This window comes from Rhizophagus irregularis, chromosome 2 (assembly GCF_026210795.1).
Source record: "Rhizophagus irregularis chromosome 2, complete sequence".
NCBI lineage: Eukaryota > Fungi > Glomeromycota > Glomeromycetes > Glomerales > Glomeraceae > Rhizophagus > Rhizophagus irregularis.
In genome coordinates, this window is record NC_089430.1 from 77,820 (window position 1) to 99,512 (window position 21,693).

General features: G+C 28.6%; 4 protein-coding genes across 4 annotated transcripts; 1 reads left to right on the forward strand and 3 right to left on the reverse strand.

Moving 5' to 3' along the window:
• Nucleotides 1–69: 69 nt before the first annotated feature.
• Nucleotides 70–588, forward strand: OCT59_011479 (uncharacterized protein; the record flags this gene model as incomplete). The annotated part of the gene is made up of 1 exon (XM_066133754.1): nt 70–588. The coding sequence occupies one exon, from the start codon at nt 70–72 to the stop codon at nt 586–588; it is 519 nt and encodes a 172-aa protein (XP_065989083.1).
• A 17,500-nt stretch (nt 589–18,088) lies between these two features.
• Nucleotides 18,089–18,721, reverse strand: OCT59_011480 (uncharacterized protein; the record flags this gene model as incomplete). Its single annotated transcript, XM_066133755.1, has 2 exons — nt 18,089–18,280; nt 18,593–18,721. 2 exons carry the CDS (start codon nt 18,719–18,721, stop codon nt 18,089–18,091), a joined length of 321 nt encoding a protein of 106 aa, XP_065989084.1.
• A 268-nt stretch (nt 18,722–18,989) lies between these two features.
• Nucleotides 18,990–19,295, reverse strand: OCT59_011481 (uncharacterized protein; the record flags this gene model as incomplete). The annotated part of the gene is made up of 1 exon (XM_066133756.1): nt 18,990–19,295. One exon carries the CDS (start codon nt 19,293–19,295, stop codon nt 18,990–18,992), a length of 306 nt encoding a protein of 101 aa, XP_065989085.1.
• Nucleotides 19,296–19,483: 188 nt separating this feature from the next.
• On the reverse strand, nt 19,484–20,920 carry OCT59_011482 (uncharacterized protein; the record flags this gene model as incomplete). Its single annotated transcript, XM_066133758.1, has 5 exons — nt 19,484–19,697; nt 19,772–19,965; nt 20,177–20,231; nt 20,306–20,468; nt 20,917–20,920. 5 exons carry the CDS (start codon nt 20,918–20,920, stop codon nt 19,484–19,486), a joined length of 630 nt encoding a protein of 209 aa, XP_065989086.1.
• Between the last annotated feature and the right edge of the window lie 773 nt (nt 20,921–21,693).

Sequence of the window (21,693 nt, forward strand, 5' to 3'; positions counted from 1 at the left end):
GTTTGCTCGCCAGATGATCATATTTCTAATATATTGTTAAAGAAATGGGTACTTCAAAGAAACGTTGAAATGCCACTACTGATGAATATCAATGAAGAATTGAAACTGGCATACGAAGATTTCAGAGACAACTCTGCAATACCTAACAGCATGCCATTATTCTTTGAGTATACGAGTTTTATCTTTGAAAATGAAAGAGATAATACTATTCTACGCCGTTTACGTATCGGGAATGTTGTATCAATCAATATTGAAAATAGAGGCAATTTTGCAATTATAAGAGCAATATTTTGTCATCAAAAGGACAACCTTCGATTTGTGTTTGTTGTCGTTGATTGGTTTGAGGAAACAAATCGAACTATACTAGGCTGTCCAGTATACAGGTTACAAACGACAAATGCTAATTTGCGAAGGGTTTTCTCTATCTGTTTAGTGAATGCGATTAACGTTATGCATTTCGTTCACAATTGTAGAGGCGAAGAATGTATCGATGGCGATCACAATTCTAGAAATGATTTGTATATACGAAACTTATATTTTTTAAAGCTGTTTAATGTTTATTATTTGTTTATTAATTACCATTCATAAAAAAATTCATTTTATTCATGATTTAAAACAACAAACTTAGATTTAGAATAGAGTTTTTATGATTTATTTGCGATATTGAAAATAAAATTAAATACAATTTTACGATATGTTAAATATAACTTTTATATAAATCAAATGCAATATTACGATACGTTAAATATAATTTATATATAAATTAAATGCAACTTCACGATATGTTAAATATAAAGTAAACACAAATTTACGATACATTAAATATGACTTTTATATGCATTAAATATAACTTTTATATATATTAAATACGACTTTAATATATTTCTAATATATATTGAATATAACGTGACTAATCTCGATACGATATTTGTATGACCTGGTTAAATCAGGTGACGATCTCCTTAATATGCATCAACTTTATACATACGATCAACTTAAGCTTATCGTAACGATGTGAAACCATATCGTGGCCAAATCTTGGTTATAAGGTCTACAATAAATTTTTGACTTAGTCACGATATGGTTTCGATTATAAAAATTTCTGCAATGTATATGTTAAAATAATTTTGGTATTCATTTTTATTGTCTTTTTTTTTCTAAAAAAAAGAAGAGAAAAGAATATTTTTGAAAAAATAAACAAAAAATAAACAATAACGTGTTATTAATGCATATGATCAGCGATTAGCTGAATTTTAATTGGTTAAATATAGAAATGCGAAAATTAAAAAGCAGAAGTGTTTTTTTTAAAATTTAAATTATACAGATTGTTTTTAAAGTTTAATTAGTAATTTAAAAGTTCTTTTTTTTAATAAGAAAATTTGTAAAAATTTTTCTTAATACTGCTTAATTTTTAAATTAAAGTCTTAATACTAAATTAACTAAATTAGAATTAAGAAAAATTTGTGAAAATTTTCTTTGATACTGCTTAATTTTTAAATTAAAGCCTTAATATTAAATTAGTTAAATTAGAATTAACATATAGGCTGATTTATGGAATTAAGTTTTTATATTCAAAAAACTAACTTTATTAAGAAAATGCAAATACAAGTTACATGAAAATGATAGATTCACACCGCTGATATAAATAAAATTGATTTGATTATATTATTTTTTGATTTTTTTTAATAAGATCATTAAAATTAAAAAATTTAAATATAATTGTCATAACAAAATGTTGAATAACTTAACGTTTATGTGTGCTAGACGAATAAATTTATATTCATTAGAAAGAAGTAATCAAGAGCTATCCATAAACCAAATATCACATGAATTGGATCACAAGTTGCTGAATAATTATGTTCAATATATTTATTTTTAACCTTTGACTTTGATCGTTAATATCTTCACATCTAGTAATTCGATTTGAATAATCTTTTTTCGTTCAGGTAGAGTAGATTCTGGGCTTTCATATGAATATAAATATATGTATTTAGCATACATGTATGCCAAAATATTAACGATTTTGTTAATTGAATAAAACTCTGACACAAAAATTTTTAAAATTATAATTCTTACCAAAAGATGATCTTTACAGGTATTATTGGGCTCTTTTTACTTTACTTAACAAGTTTTTATTTGCCATTTCTGTTTTAAATTGAATAAATTAATAAAATCAATTTTAAAAAGTAATTAACAAGTAGAATAAAATTAGTATAGTAAAAAACAAAAAAAAACATCTCAAAAACTCTAAATCATAACTCACATTTTTATTTTGTATATATTTTTACTAAAAAAAAGAAGGAAATAAGGTTAAAAATAAATTAAAAAAGATTTTTCTTATTAATAAAAATTATTAATATTTGTTTTCTTACTTACTGATTAAAAAAAACCTGCTATATATGCCTATAAACTTTTCTAAGTCACCTAACAAAAATCTGATTGAAAAGTGATTGAAAAGTGATTGAAAAAAAAAGTAGTTGCCATTGTTATTTTTGAATAAACGTTAAAAAATTTTTTTTTTATTTTTTGATAGATTTAGATCATCTGATTATGTAACACATACAATTTAAGCTTGTGAAACATAATTTTTGTTAAAATGTGCAAATCTTTATATTTGGCTAATTTCACGAATTGGCAGATATAAGCAGTATTAAGAAAAATTCGCAAGAATTTTCCTTGATATTGCTTAATTTTTAAATTAAAGCCTTAATACTTTTTTTTTTTTTTTTAATGATTTATATATGCTTTATTGATATGTAGTTTATATACCATACAAACAAATTATCATAAGCTATATCCACCCAGTAGGATGTAATCATCAAAATATGGATAAGAATAAATATAGAATAAGAATAATTAGTGTTGTATCTATTGATTATAGAATAAAAATAATTAAAATTATGTCTATTGATTATATTATAGAAGTTGTTGTTATTATTATATATATATATATATATATATTTTTTTTTTTTTTTTTCCTCCCTTTTTCCTTTCAAATTTGGTATATATCCAATTTAAGATTAATTATACTGTTGCTAAATCAATTATAACATTGTTAACAACCTTTTTTGTCTTTATATAAGCCCAACTAAACCACCAGTTATTATTAATTAATAAACACATTTGATCTTGAGCTTTTTTTTCATTCTATAGCATTTTGATAATATGAGATTTTCATTTTTTAAGTTTTCAGGCTGTACTGAATCCAATTTCAATAATGTATCACCAAACTCTACCATTTGATCTTCCTGTGAATTTGTTATATTATTCTTCTTTAATTGTTGTTTATTCTGTTTTAATTGCTTGATCTGTTGATGAGAGGATTTAAAATAACGATCTATATTTTCAGATTCATTTAATTTGTCTTTTTTTCCAATATTTTTAGCCTTTTCCCATGCATTAGTGGCATTACATCTAGGCGACCAAATTAATTCCTTAAAGTGAATGATGAAGGAATCCAAAAGTGAGGCCAAAAATAAAATGTTTTTTGACTCTGAGAATCCAAATATTTGTTTTGATATTTTGGAAAAATTAGTGTTAATCTTAGCTTCCAAGGCCAATGAGCAGAAATCAAGAAATTTGATATCATTATGTTGTGTTCCTAGTATCTGGTTTAATTTCTTATTTATATTCTTAGGTGTATCTTCTGTTGTATTACTTTCTTTTTGAATTATGGAAATCACATCATTTTGCATTCTGCTTTTGATTATAGGCCATAAGTCCTTATTGGCCTCACATTCAATAAAATGATGTCTGTTTTCTTCTTTATTAGCATTGCACCTTGGACAGACAAACTCTTTGTATAGATTTGGTTTTCGCTGTAGAAGAGTAGTACCTATAGGAAGAAGTTTAGCAAATAGTTTAACAATAAATATTAAGTGCCAATGTTTTTTAACTGAAATACAATTAAACCCTTTATATCTATGAATTAAGTTCCAAGTTATATTCCAATCAATTGGAATTTCATGGCCATTTGATTTTAGCATTGACCATTCTGCTGCCACTTTAGTATTCATTAGAGTTTTGATAAATTTCCTCAAGTTGTATTCAATGGGGATCTGTTTAAAAGTTGGAAAAAATCTGACTTTCCTATTGCTATAGTTAAATCTGTTGTTAAAGTAACCACTGTCATTACTTGTGTTTTTAGCTAATTTATCTACCATTTCATTCATAACATCTCCACTGTGTCCCTTAACTTTCACTAATACTAGATCCATCTTTTTTTCCTGTAAAAGAATATCTATCTTAAGTAAAATTAAAGAATTAGACTGTTTCAGTAATTTTCTCCCCGATTTATTATGTCTATTATTAATCATATAGATGGCACTTTGACTATCTGTATATATCTTAATTTTTGCATTCATAGGACTTGTGAGTAATGCCAGAAAAATAGCCACTAGTTCTGCACGTGTAGAAGAGGGCCATAATGATAAATTTGCTTGGGCAGATAGGGCGGGTTCATCATTGACACAGAACGCCGCACCCATTTTTGTATGCACTAAATTGGGATCTTGTTGATCCCTTGATGTAGGGATACTTGTCCTGAGCGAACCATCTGTGTAGTATTCTACCGATATTCTCTCTTCTAATATATTTCTAATATCCATAAGTTTTGATTTCAAGTCATCATCATCTATCCATCTGTGAATCCATATGTCATAAACCAATGGTAGGCTAATTACGGGGCTTGGCGCTGATGTTGGTGCTCTATCTCCGGGTATCAAAGTGCCAAGATGATGAGTTGAAGATAACCATTCACTAGGAAAACTCCAACCACGCGAATTAGAGACTCTATCTAGAATTGCTCTCTTACAGCAATGAGCCGGTATAACTCGTCCATTGTCCTGCCATCCAATTGTTCCATTATCATTGTATCCTGGACGATAGCTAACTGAAATCCCCTGTTCATGATGATGTATTTTGTTGACTTTACCAATTAACCATGCATCTGAATTAGCCAAAGGCTCTCTAACAAAAATTACTTGTTTGCGTCATGCATCCGGTATAATATCTAATAAGAAGGTCCAAAGGTTAACTTTCGTAATCTCCAGATCATTGCTTACTGTTAAATTATCTATCCTTGATGTGCACAAATGAGCCATATCACGGTACCATCTAGCTATCCTTCCTTGCACCGGGAGTAGTGCTAAACTACGATATTGTTTCCATGTCATAAGATGTGTTCCCCTAATAAACAATTGATCAATATAAAATATTGGGTAATGTGAGCTTTGGTTAATTCTATATATATACTTCGTAAGCTGATATTGTTTAAAGAACTTTAATATCGGCTCTTTCCCTCCTGATATACTCCAAGTTGATCTATCAATCGGATCTATCGCCATTGAAATGTCAAGGGATTTAGCTATTACCAAAGCATTGAATGGGACGTTGTAAACGGTCGAATATCAAGCACGAAAAGATGATAAAATTCAATCACCAAATGTAATTGCCAAATATTAAGAACGAACAAATTAATCATGAATTGGCGTAGATGGATAAATAATTAGCCGAAAGGGATAAACATTTAGGAAGAGTAATGATCTACATGATGTAATATTTGTTGAATGATTGACAAAGAACCAATAGGATAATTAGAGTTGATCAATTGCGGCTTAGCAATCTTTAACAATAAGAACGATTAGAAAGAATAATTATAAGCCACAAAAGATAGATTATAAGCAAAACACATAAAGCGAATTAAAAGAACATATAAAATAATGTCAGAAAGATTAAAAAACACAAAATAATATAAAAGATAATATAAAAAGATGGTATAAAGATGGAACGTAAAAGATAATATATTAAAAAGAACATATATAAAGATAGCATATTAAAAGATAGCGTATTTAAAATATAGATAGCATATTAGAAAGATAGTTCAAAGATAAAATTAAAAGAATATAAAAGATATTATATAGATAGAATAGAAAGTAGCGTAAAATTTGTATAAATAGAGAACGGAATTCAAAGTAATTCCACAGTTCTCATCCACAGAACTCAATAAAAATATAAGTTAAATTTAATTATTTGTTGATGAAGTATAATGTTAATTAAAGATGAATTAAATATACACTCTTGGAAAGTAATAATTCGTAGCGAGAGCTATCAAAGTTTGAAATTAAAGGTAAAAGTGGATATAATTTGAGGAAAATTTAGAGAAGTTAATTTTATTTTATATCGTTTGATGTTTTATATTACTAACGCTATTTATGTCGTGAACCAAAAATGTTGTTGTATATTGTTCGTTGATTACGTTGTTTGTTAATTATGTTGTTGATTAATCGCTCGTTCGTTTATTTGTTCATTCGTTCGATTATTCGTTCGTTCGACCATGAGAATGCCCGTTCGATGTGGCAACTCTGTAAATTGATGACAGAGGGAATTGGGGGATCTCAACGTTTTTCCGGACTTGAAGTTTTATCCAAGACGTTGCGTGAAGATCACAGTCAAAAATCGGATCAACGATGAGTGATTTAAGCTGCGCGTCTCTAAGCCTAATCTGTGTAGCTATCGCTGCGTATGAGTCACTATTCAATCTAATCGTTAAATCCGTTATAATATTGATACAATGGATTTTCCATGGGTGATCCATACCTAAACACCCTCATGAAATAATAGAGACGATGGTGTATTCTTGGGTAATTTCATCCAGTTTTTAACCAATTTCATTACTGGAGCGAACACTTGATTCCAGTCATGTTCTGACAGTGTCATGATTTGGGCTATATATATTAGTCTGGGAATCAATACTCTATTGATTAGATAAATACATTGTCCAGCTGGTACAAATTTCCTACGAACTGTATCACAAAAGCTTTTAACCGTCGTGGACATACGTTGCATCCATCGCCGCCTACTCGGTTTGTTAGAAAATCAGACCCCAAGGTATCTTATTTCGTCATTAGTGGCTTGAACTATGGAACGATCACGGCCTAATTCAATAACTTGTTCATGCCTTTCCACTGACGGGTTGATAATTATCATTTCTGATTTCTTAACATTGATATCGATATCATTAATCAAGTAGAAATCATTTGCTATATCTACTATCTTTTGCATCCTGGATTTCGATGATTCTAAAAATACCGTATCATCCATATATGCACATACTGGAACCTGAAGCCTGTAATGTGTCCATGTAGTAGGGTCATTAATATCATTTGGCCAGGTAATCTTCATTTCATATCCGCTGTCTTTAGTTTGTTGTATTCCTACTAGAAGTGGATCATAGAAAATTCGCCATAGCAACGGAGATAGTGCATCGCCCTGATCTATTCCGTCATTTCCAATAAATCCATCACTTAACCCATATGCTGTGGCTATTCTAAGGGATCTGTGTTTGAAAAGGGCTATAATCCATTCAACCAGTGATGCCGGAATGTCAATACGAAGCAATGCCCGATTTAGCACTTCTAACCCAACTGAATCAAACGCCTTTTTCATGTCCTGTGTGAGGACCCATAGTTCTTTTTTATTTTCTCTGGCATCCTCAATAAAATTATTAACCAGGTGTATTAGTTCGTTTGTACTTTCTCTGGGTAAACCGCAACAATTGTATCCCTGTAGTATATTATATCGTTTCATAACTGAACTCAACCTGTTCGTGATCATCTTTGTGAAGGTCTTCCGAAAACAGTCCAGCAATGCAATAGGTCGAGTATTCAAAATATTATATTCAAAGTTGGTGGGCTTAGGAATAGGGAGAATGATCGATGTTTTCCATGTCTTTGGTATAAGTCCAGTTTGTAACGTCAGATTTCCGAACTTGACCAAGAGGATGACTATTTCCTCAGGTAATTGTAGAATTATTTTGTAGTTAATACCAGACAACCCTGCAGTCGAATTTTTATTTAAATCTTTAACGGTATTGTTCTATTCTTCCATAGTAACCTTTTCTATTGTAGCTTCCATTACTTCTTTAAATTTGCCTGCAGGTTCGTAAATTTGTTGCCAAAGCGGCGTCAAAGAATTCTCAAGTGTGTTCCTTTTCCTAAACATGCTCGCGAAATCATTGTCTACTGCTTCCTTAACTTCTCCCGGTTCTGTAGCCAGTCTCTTAGTCGAACCTTCTGATTCTTTGTTCACTAACACCTTATCTATAACTATATTGGCGTGAGTGTTTCTATCTAATATGCTAGAAAGCCATGTTGTTTGGTCTTTTTGTGTAATTTCAACTCTTTTCTCTATTTTATCTTTAATGGATTTCGTCTCTGTTGCTTTGAATTTTTTATAATCTGCTCTTAGGTGATAATTCACTTTTTTTTTTAGATTGTCAAACCAGTTTTCCAAAAACATATCCTGTATGACTATGTTACATTTATTATAGTCATCGGTCGATGTAACATAGTCTTGATTATATTTGGCAATTTTTCTAGCCCATCTGGATTTGGCGCCCACAGATGTGGTCATTTGTTGGTTGCCATAATAATTATTATGTAATAATTTAAGCAGCTTATTTGTATGACGTTCTGGTCTCGTCTTTTTCTTATTATAACGTATGAAGGTATTATGAAGTCTGATGACTTTCCTAGGGAGTTCTGAGTCCGCTGCGCTGACTATAACACTATTGAGTTTATCCCAATATCTATCTATATCTTCTTGAAAATACTCTTTTATATTGACTTTATCCTCAATTACTTCTTGATCTAGAGAGTTTAGTTGACTTTTTATATTAAGTCAGAATTTATCCCACTTTTCCGTTTTAATGTCATCACAATCATACAAGACTCTGGTGTGGGCGTTACCAATGGGTAATTTATCATATACTGTATTTTTCCTATTGTTTCTTATGAGGATAGAGGTGTCCATGGTTAATGTAATTATATCATGGTCACTATGTGTGATAAACGTTGAGGGGGTAATTGAGAAATTCATTAAATTATTACTGATATTTTCTGATATCCAAATCTGATCTATTCTCGTGCTTACACCCTCTCTGTGATAAGTGTTTCCTGGTACTTCTTTATTAAGCTTTCTATAAGAATCTATAAGACCCATTGCCTCAAGATCATTAAAAATTTTGGGTTTTGATATATGTTGCGATGGTGTACGATCGATATGACCATTTGAGATCAAATTAAAATCTCCCATTAATATGTGTACAATATTGTTTGAATTTTTTTTTATAGTTTCATCGCTCATTTCCCTTTTTAGTAGTTCCAGGGTATCGTGAAGGATTGTTTTAATTTGTGGTGACGTGTAAACAATCCATATACAGAATAAAACATTTCTGAACAGAAAGTATGCTGAGAGTAGATATGGTGAATGGAATTTGTGTCCTTGATAATGTTTATTCCATTTCCTTAAGCAAATTAACGCTACTCCAGAACCCTTATGTTTGTCGTTCTGTTTGCTTGACCAATATATATGAAATTGCTCTTTAAGACTATTAGGCGTTTTGAAAAACCCGTTTTTTTGGTCTAAATTAGTTTCATTCAAGGCCATAATGTCTACCTGGTTTTCTTGCATCCAACTTAGAATTCCATAAAGTTTTGCATTGTCCCCTGCCAATCCGTTAATGTTATGGGTTCCAATGTGGAGTGTAAGGTACAACACGTCTAAATCTATTTGTTGTTATTTCTCATACCGTATTCGTTGACTATATAAAAAACTGTCTATATTTTCTATGTTAGCTTTGTTTTTGTTTTTGTTTTTGTTATTCTGTACTCTAATGTTCGACATAAATGTAGCATTGTATAAGTTATTATATTAATGTTGTCCTTTCTATTAGAGCTATTTGTTCCAGCCAAATAGTCCCTTGAAAATACTTCAAATTAACTCTATAAATCATTAAAGCCTTAATACTAAATTAGTTAAATTAGAATTAAGCAGTATTAAGAAAAATTCGCAAAAATTTTCCTTGATACTGCTTAATTTTTAAATTAAAACATAATCTTAAATTGGAGTTAAATTAAAGAATAGTATTGAAAAAATTCATGAGAATTTTCCTTAATACTACTTAATTTTTAAATTAAAACCTTAATACTAAATTAGTTAAATTAGAATTAAGTAGTATTAAGAAAAATTCATGAGAATTTTCCTTAATACTGCTTAATTTTTAAATTAAAACCTTAATACTAAATTAGTTAAATTAGAATTAAGTAGTATTAAGAAAAATTCATGAGAATTTTCCTTAATACTGCTTAATTTTTAAATTATAATTTATAAAAATGATTTATAATTGAGTTTTGAATTTAGTATTATCAATCGGACTTTGAACTTAAAAATTAAACAGTATTAACAAAAATTCTTGTGAATTTTTTAATAATTGTGATTTTACATCAGTGAGTTTTTAGGTAGTACATATTAGCAGATACTAGTATTGTTTGATGCTTTAAAGTGTAGAAAAACTTACTCTATCACACGTCAAATAAATAAAAATTGGCTGATTTTAGCTATATTTGTCCGATTTGTGACTTTTTACAGCCGTATTACCCATTCTTAACCACATTTTTCAGTTTTTTCACTATACAAAAAAATTGTATATACATTATGAAATATATATTTTTATAAAAAATTATATTGTAATATTAAATTAAAATTTAAAAAATATTTTATTAAGCAATATTAAATAAAAAACTAATCTTAAATAATTAAATTTTAAACAAAATACATTAAGTATATAAATTTACTTGTAATTCAATATATTATGCACAATTATAAAAAATTAATAACTCCACAAATATTAACTGTGCCTTCATTAAAATAAATATTCAAGTAGATTCTAAGCTGCTGAACAATTTTTAATTAATAAAAGAAGTCGATTTACTTTGGCTAAAGTGCTTAAAATACGCTCTGAAGTAACAAAATAGAAAAATAAAATTCGTAAATAAGTACCATTGTGAAAATCGTGAATAACTCATTAAGTATTAACTGTACCTTCGTAAAAATTAACATCCAAGTAGATTTTGACATGCTAAACAACTTTCAATTAATATAAGAAGTTGGTTTACTTTGGATAAAGTGCTCAAAATACACTCTGAAGTGACAAAATGAAAAAAATAAAATTTGTAAATGAGTACTGTTGTGAAAATTGTAAATAACTCATCAAGTATTAACTGTACCTTCGTGAAAATTAATATCCAAGTAGATTTTAACCTGCCAAACAACTTACAATTAATATAAGAAGTTGATTTACTTTGGCTAAAGATCTCAAAATACGCTCTGAAGGTAAAAAAATTTGTAACTTAATACTACTGTATAATATAAAAAATGTAAATAATTCCAAAAATATTAACTGTACTTTTATGATCTTAACAGTTTTAAACTTACTAAACTACTTTTAATTAAAAGAATAAGATTTACTTCAGCCAAAATGCTTAAACTATACTTTGAAATATATGTAAAAAAAATATAATATTTGTTTATATTTTAAATTATGAGTTATTTAATTTAAATGTATTTATATTTAAGAAAAAAAATATTTTAATTCTATTTTATATAGTATTTAAAAAGTATTTTAGTAAAGTTTTTGAAGCAAAAAAATAATTATAACTGAAATAAAAAAAAAATCTAAGTTAATAAATAAATATTAAACCATAATACATAATCACATGTTATATATTAAAATTGAAAAATCCTATTACAAATAACCAAAAATCGGCAATTTCATGTTAAAAATCAGAAATATTATATTAAAATCAGAAATATTTATTAAAATCAGAAATATTATATTAAAATTGCCAAAAAATCAGACAACTATATTAAAAAGGGCAAAAATCTGATTTTTATTTATTTGACCTGTGTATATCTGTAGAAAATATGTTATAAACGTATGAATTTTAATATACTGTAGAATAATATGTATACCGTATCCTTTATTTACAATATTTTTGTGAACCGTATACAAAATACTGATATATAGTAGAAATGATATACGTTATAGACATATGAATTTAATATACCGTATCACACAGTATGTTTACCATATACTTTATTGTATTTTTTACTAAGTACATTTTGTGAACAGTATACATTATACTGATATGCCGTATGTAAAAATGCAAACTGTATCAAAAATATGTATATACAGTGTAAAAACCGTATACATATTTTTTATAAGGCAGGATTTATGGCCAAATATTTTTTTGCATTTTTTCTATCCAAAATTTTAGCACAAATCTACTGAGAATATTATGCACTGGAATTATACAATCTTGACCTTCAGGGTAAAATCCAGTACCCTAAAGTTTGACATTGCAAATTTCATTATCTTCAATACTGAAATAATAACAAGAATTTGCTGGTTAATACCATCGAATAAATGCCAAATTATGTTCCAATTCTCCATCTGGTAAGTCAATTTTGTGGAAAAAAAAGAATTGAACTTATTTGGAATAACAATCGATGCTACTGTCTTGTGTTATAAATTTGGCTAAAACATATGAGTTTTTTACATGATAAGCTGATATATTTGACTCAAATGTCTTTGAACCGATTCTGCATCTACTGAACTATTTCATTTTAATAGTTGTTTGTTTGTTTTAGATAGATCTGTTGTACAATATACATTCACAGGTCGAAAAGTGAAAAATCAGGCACTAATCGGTCACCAATCAGGTAGCTAATTGGTGACTGATTGGTGACTGATTGGTGCCTGATTGGCATTTTCGCCAAATACCGTCACCAATCAGGCAGTTTACTAACTTTTGATCCAGTGATCAGAAAAAGATGAAATATAGCTCATTAGAATCGTCTCACCAAGACGAATCTAATGGTAGTAAAATCGCATCTCTAGGATTGATAGTTAATAAAAAATTAAATAAAATATAAATGATACATTTTCATTTTTATATTTTACTTAATTTCTCATCAAATATTAATCCTAGAGATGCGATTTTACTACCATTAGATTCGTCTTGTTGAGACGATTCCAATGAGCTATATTTCATCTTTTTCTGATCACTGGATCAAAAGTTAGCAAACTGCCTGATTGGTGACGGTATTTGGTGAAAATGCCAATCAGGCACCAATCAATCACCAATCAGGTACCTGATTGGTGACTGATTGGTGATTGATTGATGCCTGATTTTTCACTTTTCGACCTGTGATTTAGAATAATTAAATTTATGTCTGAATTATTAACTTAATTTTGAATATTTTGAATAAAAAAAAAATAAAAAAAAATAAAAAAAAATATTGTAATTTTGAATAAAAAAATAAAATAAAGTAAAAAAATAAGTATTAACAAAGAAGAATGCAAAAATCCTTAAATCAAAAGAGATAAAATCCTATACCTACCCTATATCAGTTTTTCCTTTGGATCAACTGAAACGCTAAAAATGCAAGGAAAAATATTACATATCCGCCGATCTGCGGAATTAACAAAATTCGTCTAAATTAAGGAATTTGACAATAATTTAATAAAAATTAGGTAAATTAAGTTTTGCAAAAATGATCACACTTGTACTACATGATCATATGACAAATATTAAGAAATTACTTCAACAAAAAGTAGCGTTAAAAAAATTTTTTTCTTTCGTAAACTCCCTATTAAACTTCCCATCAACCCCCATCAACTTTTCAAACAGTTTTTACATCAAGTAAGTTGAGAATTTTTGCAAGTATATTTGTAATTATTTTATATTAGATACAACTTGGAGCTGTTTTTTTATTTTTTTTTTATAGTTTATAGAAAAAATTTATTTAAAAAGCAAAATTATTCAAAAAAAATCTTTTCAATAAATAAATAACTCTAAATATTAATAATGATGTTTTAGCAAATTTAGATTATGTATTGATTAGTTGTTTAATTAAAATCTATTTGATATTTATTATTAATTATTTTTCAGTTAATTTTTTTTTGTTAAATCATTAAATATTCTGAATTTTGTAAAGTTTTTCTTTTGTTTTTTTTAATAAACTAACTTTATAATATTTTTTTTCTTTTTTTTCAAGAAACTCCTTCTACTAGCTTCGGGTTAAAGAGGTAAATATTTTGGAAGAGGTCTTAAAAGTTTTTTTATATATTTTTTAACATTTTTTCTTACGTAGGAACGGGTTTTGATCAATTTTAATCGGTACTGCACCACATAACTGATGATCGGCAAATTCCGCAAATCGGCAGATATGAATAAAATATGTAATGAACACAGGTCGAAATTAGTTAAATAGGGTATTAATAGGGTATCAATAGGTTATCAATAGGTTATCAATCGGCTATCAATAGGCTACCCTATTGGTAGCCTATTAAACTTGCGCCATAATCCATCACCAATCGGGCAGGCTGATTGATAACCTATTGATAATCTATTAATACCTTATTGATAACCAATTTGATAAAAATACCAATAGGATACTAATAGGTTATCAATAAGTTATTAATTGGCTAACAATCAGCCTGCCCGATTGGTGATGGATTATGGCGCAAGTTCAATAGGCTACCAATAGGATAGCCTATTGATAGCCGATTGATAACCTATTGATAACCTATTGATACCCTATTTAACTAATTTCGACCTGTGGAAAAAAAAATGGAGGATCAAAGGAACTTACAATTAGTCTCCAAAGATGATCAAGTTCCAAGTATCTGTCACTAAAAAAAAAATAAAAAGAACATTAATAACTTCCCTAAACAGAAAAGAAAAAAAAATGAAGAAATGAACAAAAGAAAAAAAAACTCACCATTAGTCTCCAGAAAGTCCAAAGAAGATATCACTAAAGAAAAAATGGCAAATGGAATGTCAATGACGTCTTTAAATGAAAAGAGGATGAAAAAAATGGACGAAAGAAAAAAGTCTTCACATTTATCTTCAAAAAGTCTAAAGAAGTCACTACTAAGAAAAACAGTAGAATGAACGTCAATAACATCCTAAACAAAAAGAAACCGAAAAACTGAATAAAAAAAATATAGATTTACCATTTGGTCTCCAAAAAGTCCAAGAAGCAGTTACTAAAGATAAAAAGTAAAAGAAATGCCAATAACTCTCTTAATAAAAAGAAAATAAAAATAATAACACGAAAAATAGAATAAAAGAAATAAAACTCACATTAGTTTCCAAAAAGTCAAGAAACGTTGTTGAAAGAAAAAAAAAGCAACAAGAAACGTCAATAACATCTCTAAATTAATAGAAACAAAAAAAAAACTCCATTAGTCATCATTTAACACAGCCATGCATGCTAAAAATTGACTTATCGGACTCAAAAGATTATCGGACTGAACACCGTAAAGTATAACCTGTTTCAGAATATATAAAAAAGTTTTGTCTGGATCTACATATTCTGGACCTAATTTCAGATTTCGGCTCGATTTTCAGATTTCGGCTTGGGTTTCGAACCTGAGTTTTGGACTTTCAGATTTGGCCATATTTTCGGAAAGTTGCGAAGATTTTTTTAATTTTTTTAATTTTTTCTTTCTGTTCATATAATTCAATTTCTAGATTTTATTTTTTTTAATTTTAACTCTAAGATCTTTTATTCCATTTTTATAAAATTATTTAGTTACTATATAGTATATTTATTATTTAAATTTAACTTACCAATAAATGGATTTTATGCATTATTTGACGTCATATTTTCTTTATCAATAGATGAATTTTATGCATTATTTTTATTCAATGCTATATTTCCTTTTGATTGTTTGAAAAATGAATTTATCTTTAATTCTATTTGATTTTTTTTTGAGGAACTAATAAATTCCTAAAATAAAAAAAATATATATTAGAAAAAAATATATTAGAAAAAATTTAAAAACTTGTATACTTTACAGAAACCTTGAAAATTTGAGCGATGTTGAATTGATATGGATACGATATAAATTTCATGTCATAATGGTATCAATTTCCGTGATGATATTGTTATAATGTTGATTCGATATCATTACTTCATCACCATAATTTATCGCGAAAATATCGTGGCAATATCCATTTAAAAGAATATCAAATCGGCACAGTCTTGATATCATTACGATGTCAGTAATTTCAAAAAAAAAAGATGTATTTTCGATATTGATTTGATATCGTCACTTCATCACCATAATTTATCGCGAAAATATCAGGACAACATTTATTTAAAAGAATATCTGATCGGTATAGTCTTGATATCGTTATGATATTGTTAATTTCAGGGAGAAAAAAGATGTATTTACGATATTGATATGATATCATCACATTATCACCATAATTTATCGCGAAAATATCGTGACGATATCTATTCAAAAGAATATCAAATCGGCACAGTCTTGATATCATTACGATGTCAGTAATTTCAAAAAAAAAAGATGTAGTATTTGCGATATTGATTTGATATCGTCACTTCATCCCCCAATTTATCGCCGAGATATCATGACAATATTTATTCAAAAATATCTAATCGGCACAGTCTTGATATCATTACGATGTCGGTAATTTCAAATAAAAAAAAAAAGTATTTACGATATTGATTTGATATTGTCACTTCATTGCCGCAACTCATTTGTGGTATCGCAACTCATCCGCAATACCGTAAATATTAAACTTTATTTTTTTACAAATTAATAAAAAACTTTTAAATGTATAACGTGCTGTCATATTAATAAAATAAAATTCTGATATTTTATGCGATTTTGAGAAGCTATTACTGATAGAGTTGCGTTTTACCTTCTAATTTTAACATTGCATCCTTAAAACATACGAATATCGTCAAAAAATCCATGATTTCTCAATATTGATTTTATTTGTGATTATCTAGAATTCAATTAAGTAATATTTTTAAGTAATATACATTAGTTATCTCAAAAAGTAACTTCTTCTTAATAGACTTAGAGAATACAATGTTGCAAAGCATCTTTTAACGCCAGATTGAGCTTGTGCATTCATACACCGTCATCCACCTTGTCTCCACGTACGATTTTAGACCTCCTCCTTGTATATTTTTTAATTGAATAGCGCTTTAAGTAATGCCGCGCCTATAGCCGAATTTTTGAAAAATCTTGTGAGATTACATTTGCGCATTTAATCATGTCAGAACTGATTAAATTAACGCAGCGCGCAATGCACCGTATATCGAGAATTGATGGATGATTTTGAGAGATAATTCGGCGGTGTGGTCCCATAGAGCTGATAAAATGATCATGTGAATCTTAGAATAGATAACAAATAGAAGAAACAAAATTAAAATCAGAATATTAATAAAGAAATAATAATGAAATTTACCAATCGTACAATTAGTTTCCTTAGCTAATTCATTATAGATTCGTAAATTTACACGAGCCAATTCAGCTTGTAATAATGTTCCACTTAAAATTTGTCGAGTTGGTAGTAGGTTGTACGCTGGTTGTAAAGTTTTAATCATATCAATAAACCAAGGTTTTCAATAACACTAAATGGGATGCTACTCAATACTCATATCAAAAGCTTTAGTAACCGAACGGTCAATAGCATCAAAATATCTCTTTTCCAATTTGTTGTTTTTTTTGTTAAAATTTTGAATTGATGTATGTTCGTAATTTTGTCTTTGCTTTTATTTGGTGATTACCTCCAGTTTAATTAATCACGATATTGCAAATTAACTGTGATTAATTATGGTATTGCGGAATAATTGTAACGTTGCAGAATAAATGCGGTTGCGAAATTGCGAAAATTTAGACATCATAATTCGTAATGTTCGCAATATCATAACTGTCATCCTTAATTATAACAAAAAAAAATTAATTTGCAAAAAATTAGACTTTTGTTTATTTTATTACTAAAAGCATCATGTGGTATATTACAAAATTTCCTTGAATATTGAACTTCACGTGATACAAACCTACAATTAATCAAAAAAAATCTTGATATCGCTAATATCGAAGCGGTATATCACGAAGACATCCCCATGGTTTTTTTTTTTGCTTTCCCTCCTACGTTCAAAAAAGATTTTTCAGAAAAATTATAGATATTAAAAAATTGTTACGATGTGAAAACTGATAATTCCACGTGTATAAATATATATAATAATAAAAACATATAATACACAATATACCTTATTTCGCAATCGTGATTTTCTTTCATCATTACTACTCTCTTCATTATCAACGGAACGTCAGCGCCTATGTAATAGCGAGATAAGTCCAATGATCTTGCAACATTTATTTTTTCAGCTACGAGCTGTCTTATCATCTTTTTTTTAATTAAACATATAATCCAACAACATTTCGAAGAGCTTTTTTCATTTCTTCAGGTAATTCATTTGAAACACACGTTAACCACTGACGAAATATAGCCAAAACTTCAAGGGGAAGATTGTGAAAATTAGCGCCAATACTACTACTATTTTGATACGTGCTACCTATATTCGGCCACAATTCACTCCTCTTAAATTCCTAGCAGAATGGTCAAGATGCTGTACGAAGAAATAATGCTCTTAATTCAACGTATATGATGTTTGATCCCCATTTGGGAGGGAACTATAACGTTGCTTTCTAATAATTCGCTCATCTATTTCTGACTTTATTCACTAGATCTTTGCTCTTGGGAAGGACTTCTGGGTAGTGACGGTCTTTAACAAAGTAACTCCAATTATTAATTAATAGTAGTTGTTCAAATTCGTCTCTATAATAAAAATTAAAATAGGTTCGAAATATATGAATTATAAATATTACAGATTTATTATAATGATACGTAAATATATTTACCTTGGGAGTACGTGTTTGTGCATTTTCCAAACGCGGAGAACAATATGGAGAACTAGCCGGAGAAGATTCCATCGGAGTTGTTGATAATATAGGACTTTGGCTTTTCTTATATTGCCTTCCGGCAACCATATTGGCGTATTCAGGAAAACAAGCCCAAACCGACTACTTAATTGCAAGATGATCTGACGCTTTACTCGTTATGTTCTCAATTCTTTCTTTTTTAACATTTCGTCTACAATTATTAGATAGATATCAAGGTAAGTGAATTATTCATATCATAAAAAGAAAGAATACTGAATATCAACTATAAGTCACCTATTTCTTCTTGACCAATTTGAGGCGATGATAAACGATAGAGCGATGATTGAGGTAGCGGCGACGATTGATACTCTTATAGCTATTGAGGTGTTGTGACCATTAAGGTTGAGATTGTTGAAGTTGTTGCGACCATTGAAGGTTGTTGAGGTTGTTGAGGTTGTTGAGGCCATTGAGATTGAGGTGGTTGCGGCCATTGAAATTGTTGAGGTTGAGATTGTTGAAATTGTTGAGGTTGTCGCGGCCACTGAAATAGAGTTTGGGGTTGAGATTTTTGCAGTTGTTGAGACTGAGGTTGTTGATATTGCGGTTGCGATGGCTGCCAATGTTTAATAAGCGAGCCTTTTTTACGAATTCCTTGTTCTTTATCAAAATCTTGAGAAGACATTTTAATGATAGTTAAAAAATGCAAGTCAAAAAAAAAACAAATATCTAAATATAAAAAAAAAAAGAAATAATTAATTGAATAAAAAAAAAAAATTTTTTTTATCCCTTTTTTTTGCGTTGATCTTACCACATCATGATCGAAAAAAATTAATTATTAGTTTTTAAATTATAAATTAAATTACAATTTTACTAATTTAATATATAAACTTGCCTTTTGGGTAATTCCAGATTTAGAATAACTTCCTTGTCCGGAAAAACTGCTTCTCTTAATAGGCAATTGGATCCCTCAGGATCTTTTGGCAAATCGTACTCAAATTTGACAAATATGAGTTTCGTATTATTAATATTTACATCAACAGAGAGATTTTTCACATTAAAAATAAAAATATCTACAATTAAACAGCTTTACCAAAAAAAAAGTAAATAAAATATTAATAAAAACAATTAATATTAATATAAATAAACTAATATTAATACCTATTAATTTCGACTTCAAAAATATTGTAAGCTGGTAATTGTGATTGTGATGGTTGTGGTGATTGTGGTGGTGGGAGTTGTACCGGTGATGATTGTGGTGATTGTGGTGGTGGGAGTTGTAACGGTGATGATTGTGGTGATGGTTGTGATAGGGGCGGCTGTACCGGGGATTGTAGTGATTGGTTTTGTGTATTCTAATTTTTTATAAAAAATTTTAATAAGTAATAATTCCTTCATTAATTTATATTTCATTAATGTAATAATAGTGCTTACAGATCATCCATCATCATCGTCGTCATCATCATCATCATCATCATCATAATCATCATCATCTCCTCCTTTTGGACGTGCTTCTGCGAACATGATTGTTTTACTTAGAGGTCCGATAAATTTTTTGTTTCTCACATAATTGTAAAATCTAGTTTTATCATCATCATTTTCGAAGTGCACAAATCCATGCCTAAATATAACAAATGTTCATTTAATTAAATTATTAATTAAAAATTGTATATATTAATTATTTTATTTCATTACCCCCAATCAGGATCCTTTCTGATATGTACAAAATTGTAAGAAAATCTATTCTTTAACCATCCCTTAACGTCTTTCGATTTTATCCCTTTTAACTCTTTCGTGTTCTTACCACCGAAGAAAACTGATAATTTATGATCACGACAACATTCATGTCTTTTCTTACCTATATTATTATTAAATAAAATTAAAAATAATAAATTAATACTTTATATTAAAAAAAAGAAAAATGATTCATTCTTGATATATACTTTTTCATATAATATATTTGATTTCAATAAAGGAATATTAAATATCATATTTTAACAAAGGAATGGGAATGTTAAAGATGAAAGGAAACATATTTTAGCCTTTCGGGACGAAAGGAATCTTATTTTAGCCTTTCGTGACAAAAGGAATCTTATTTTAGCCTTTCGTGATGAAAGGAATCTTATTTTAGCCTTTCGTGACGAAAGGAATCTTATTTTAGCCTTTCGTGATGAAAGGAATCTTATTTTAGCCTTTCATGACAAAAGGAATATCGATTATTTTAACCAAGGATTTAGCCTTTCATGACGAAAGGAATATTTTAATTCAGCCTTTGTGACAAAGGAATAGCAAGCAAATTTACTTACCCATTTTTCTTTGTTTACTAAATCTTACGAAACCCACATTCTTATTGTAATTCGAATGCAAAATTCGATAAATTTTATTGGTCAGTTAATGTTAATCATCATGTGAAATCAAATATTTTTTTTTTAGTCATACTCAAGTTTCACAAACCCAATTATATTGCACTATACGTCATAATTACACATCTTAATTACAAAAAAACTTTTCGTGTCACTTATCAGTCCAATCAAAAATAAATAAACCGGATTTTGAACAGGCGTAACACGAGATTATATTTAAACGGTACGGTAACACTATTAGCTTTAGCCTTTAAGCAATGTGACGAAAATTATACCCTACCTCCCGCTGTCAACACCTTCTTCACCAAGAATATTATATTCTTCGAGAGATGTGTTAATATCTATGACGAACAACAACTGGCTAATTCCTTACAACCATCCAGTATAAAGAGGCCTGTAAAATTTGTAAGTATTTTGGCCATTCTGTAAAAAGTTGCCCCAATTTAAAATCGCAGTTTTGATGGGGTAATTATTGTATACGCTGCTGGAAAGCTGGGCACAACAGTAGTGAATGTAAAAATGAACTGGAGGTCGTGCCGTTCAATGAAGAGTTTCGTTCTCCAGAAGAAATTGTAAATTTTTTGATTTATAAATAGTTTATTTTTTTTAAAAAAAAATTTTGAAATTTTTTTTTTCTTACGAAATTTACCATGAATTGCTGGTAGCAGTGGCAAATTTCGAAAGTTTATCTGGGCCGTGGTGGCAGGGTGAACTTTTTTT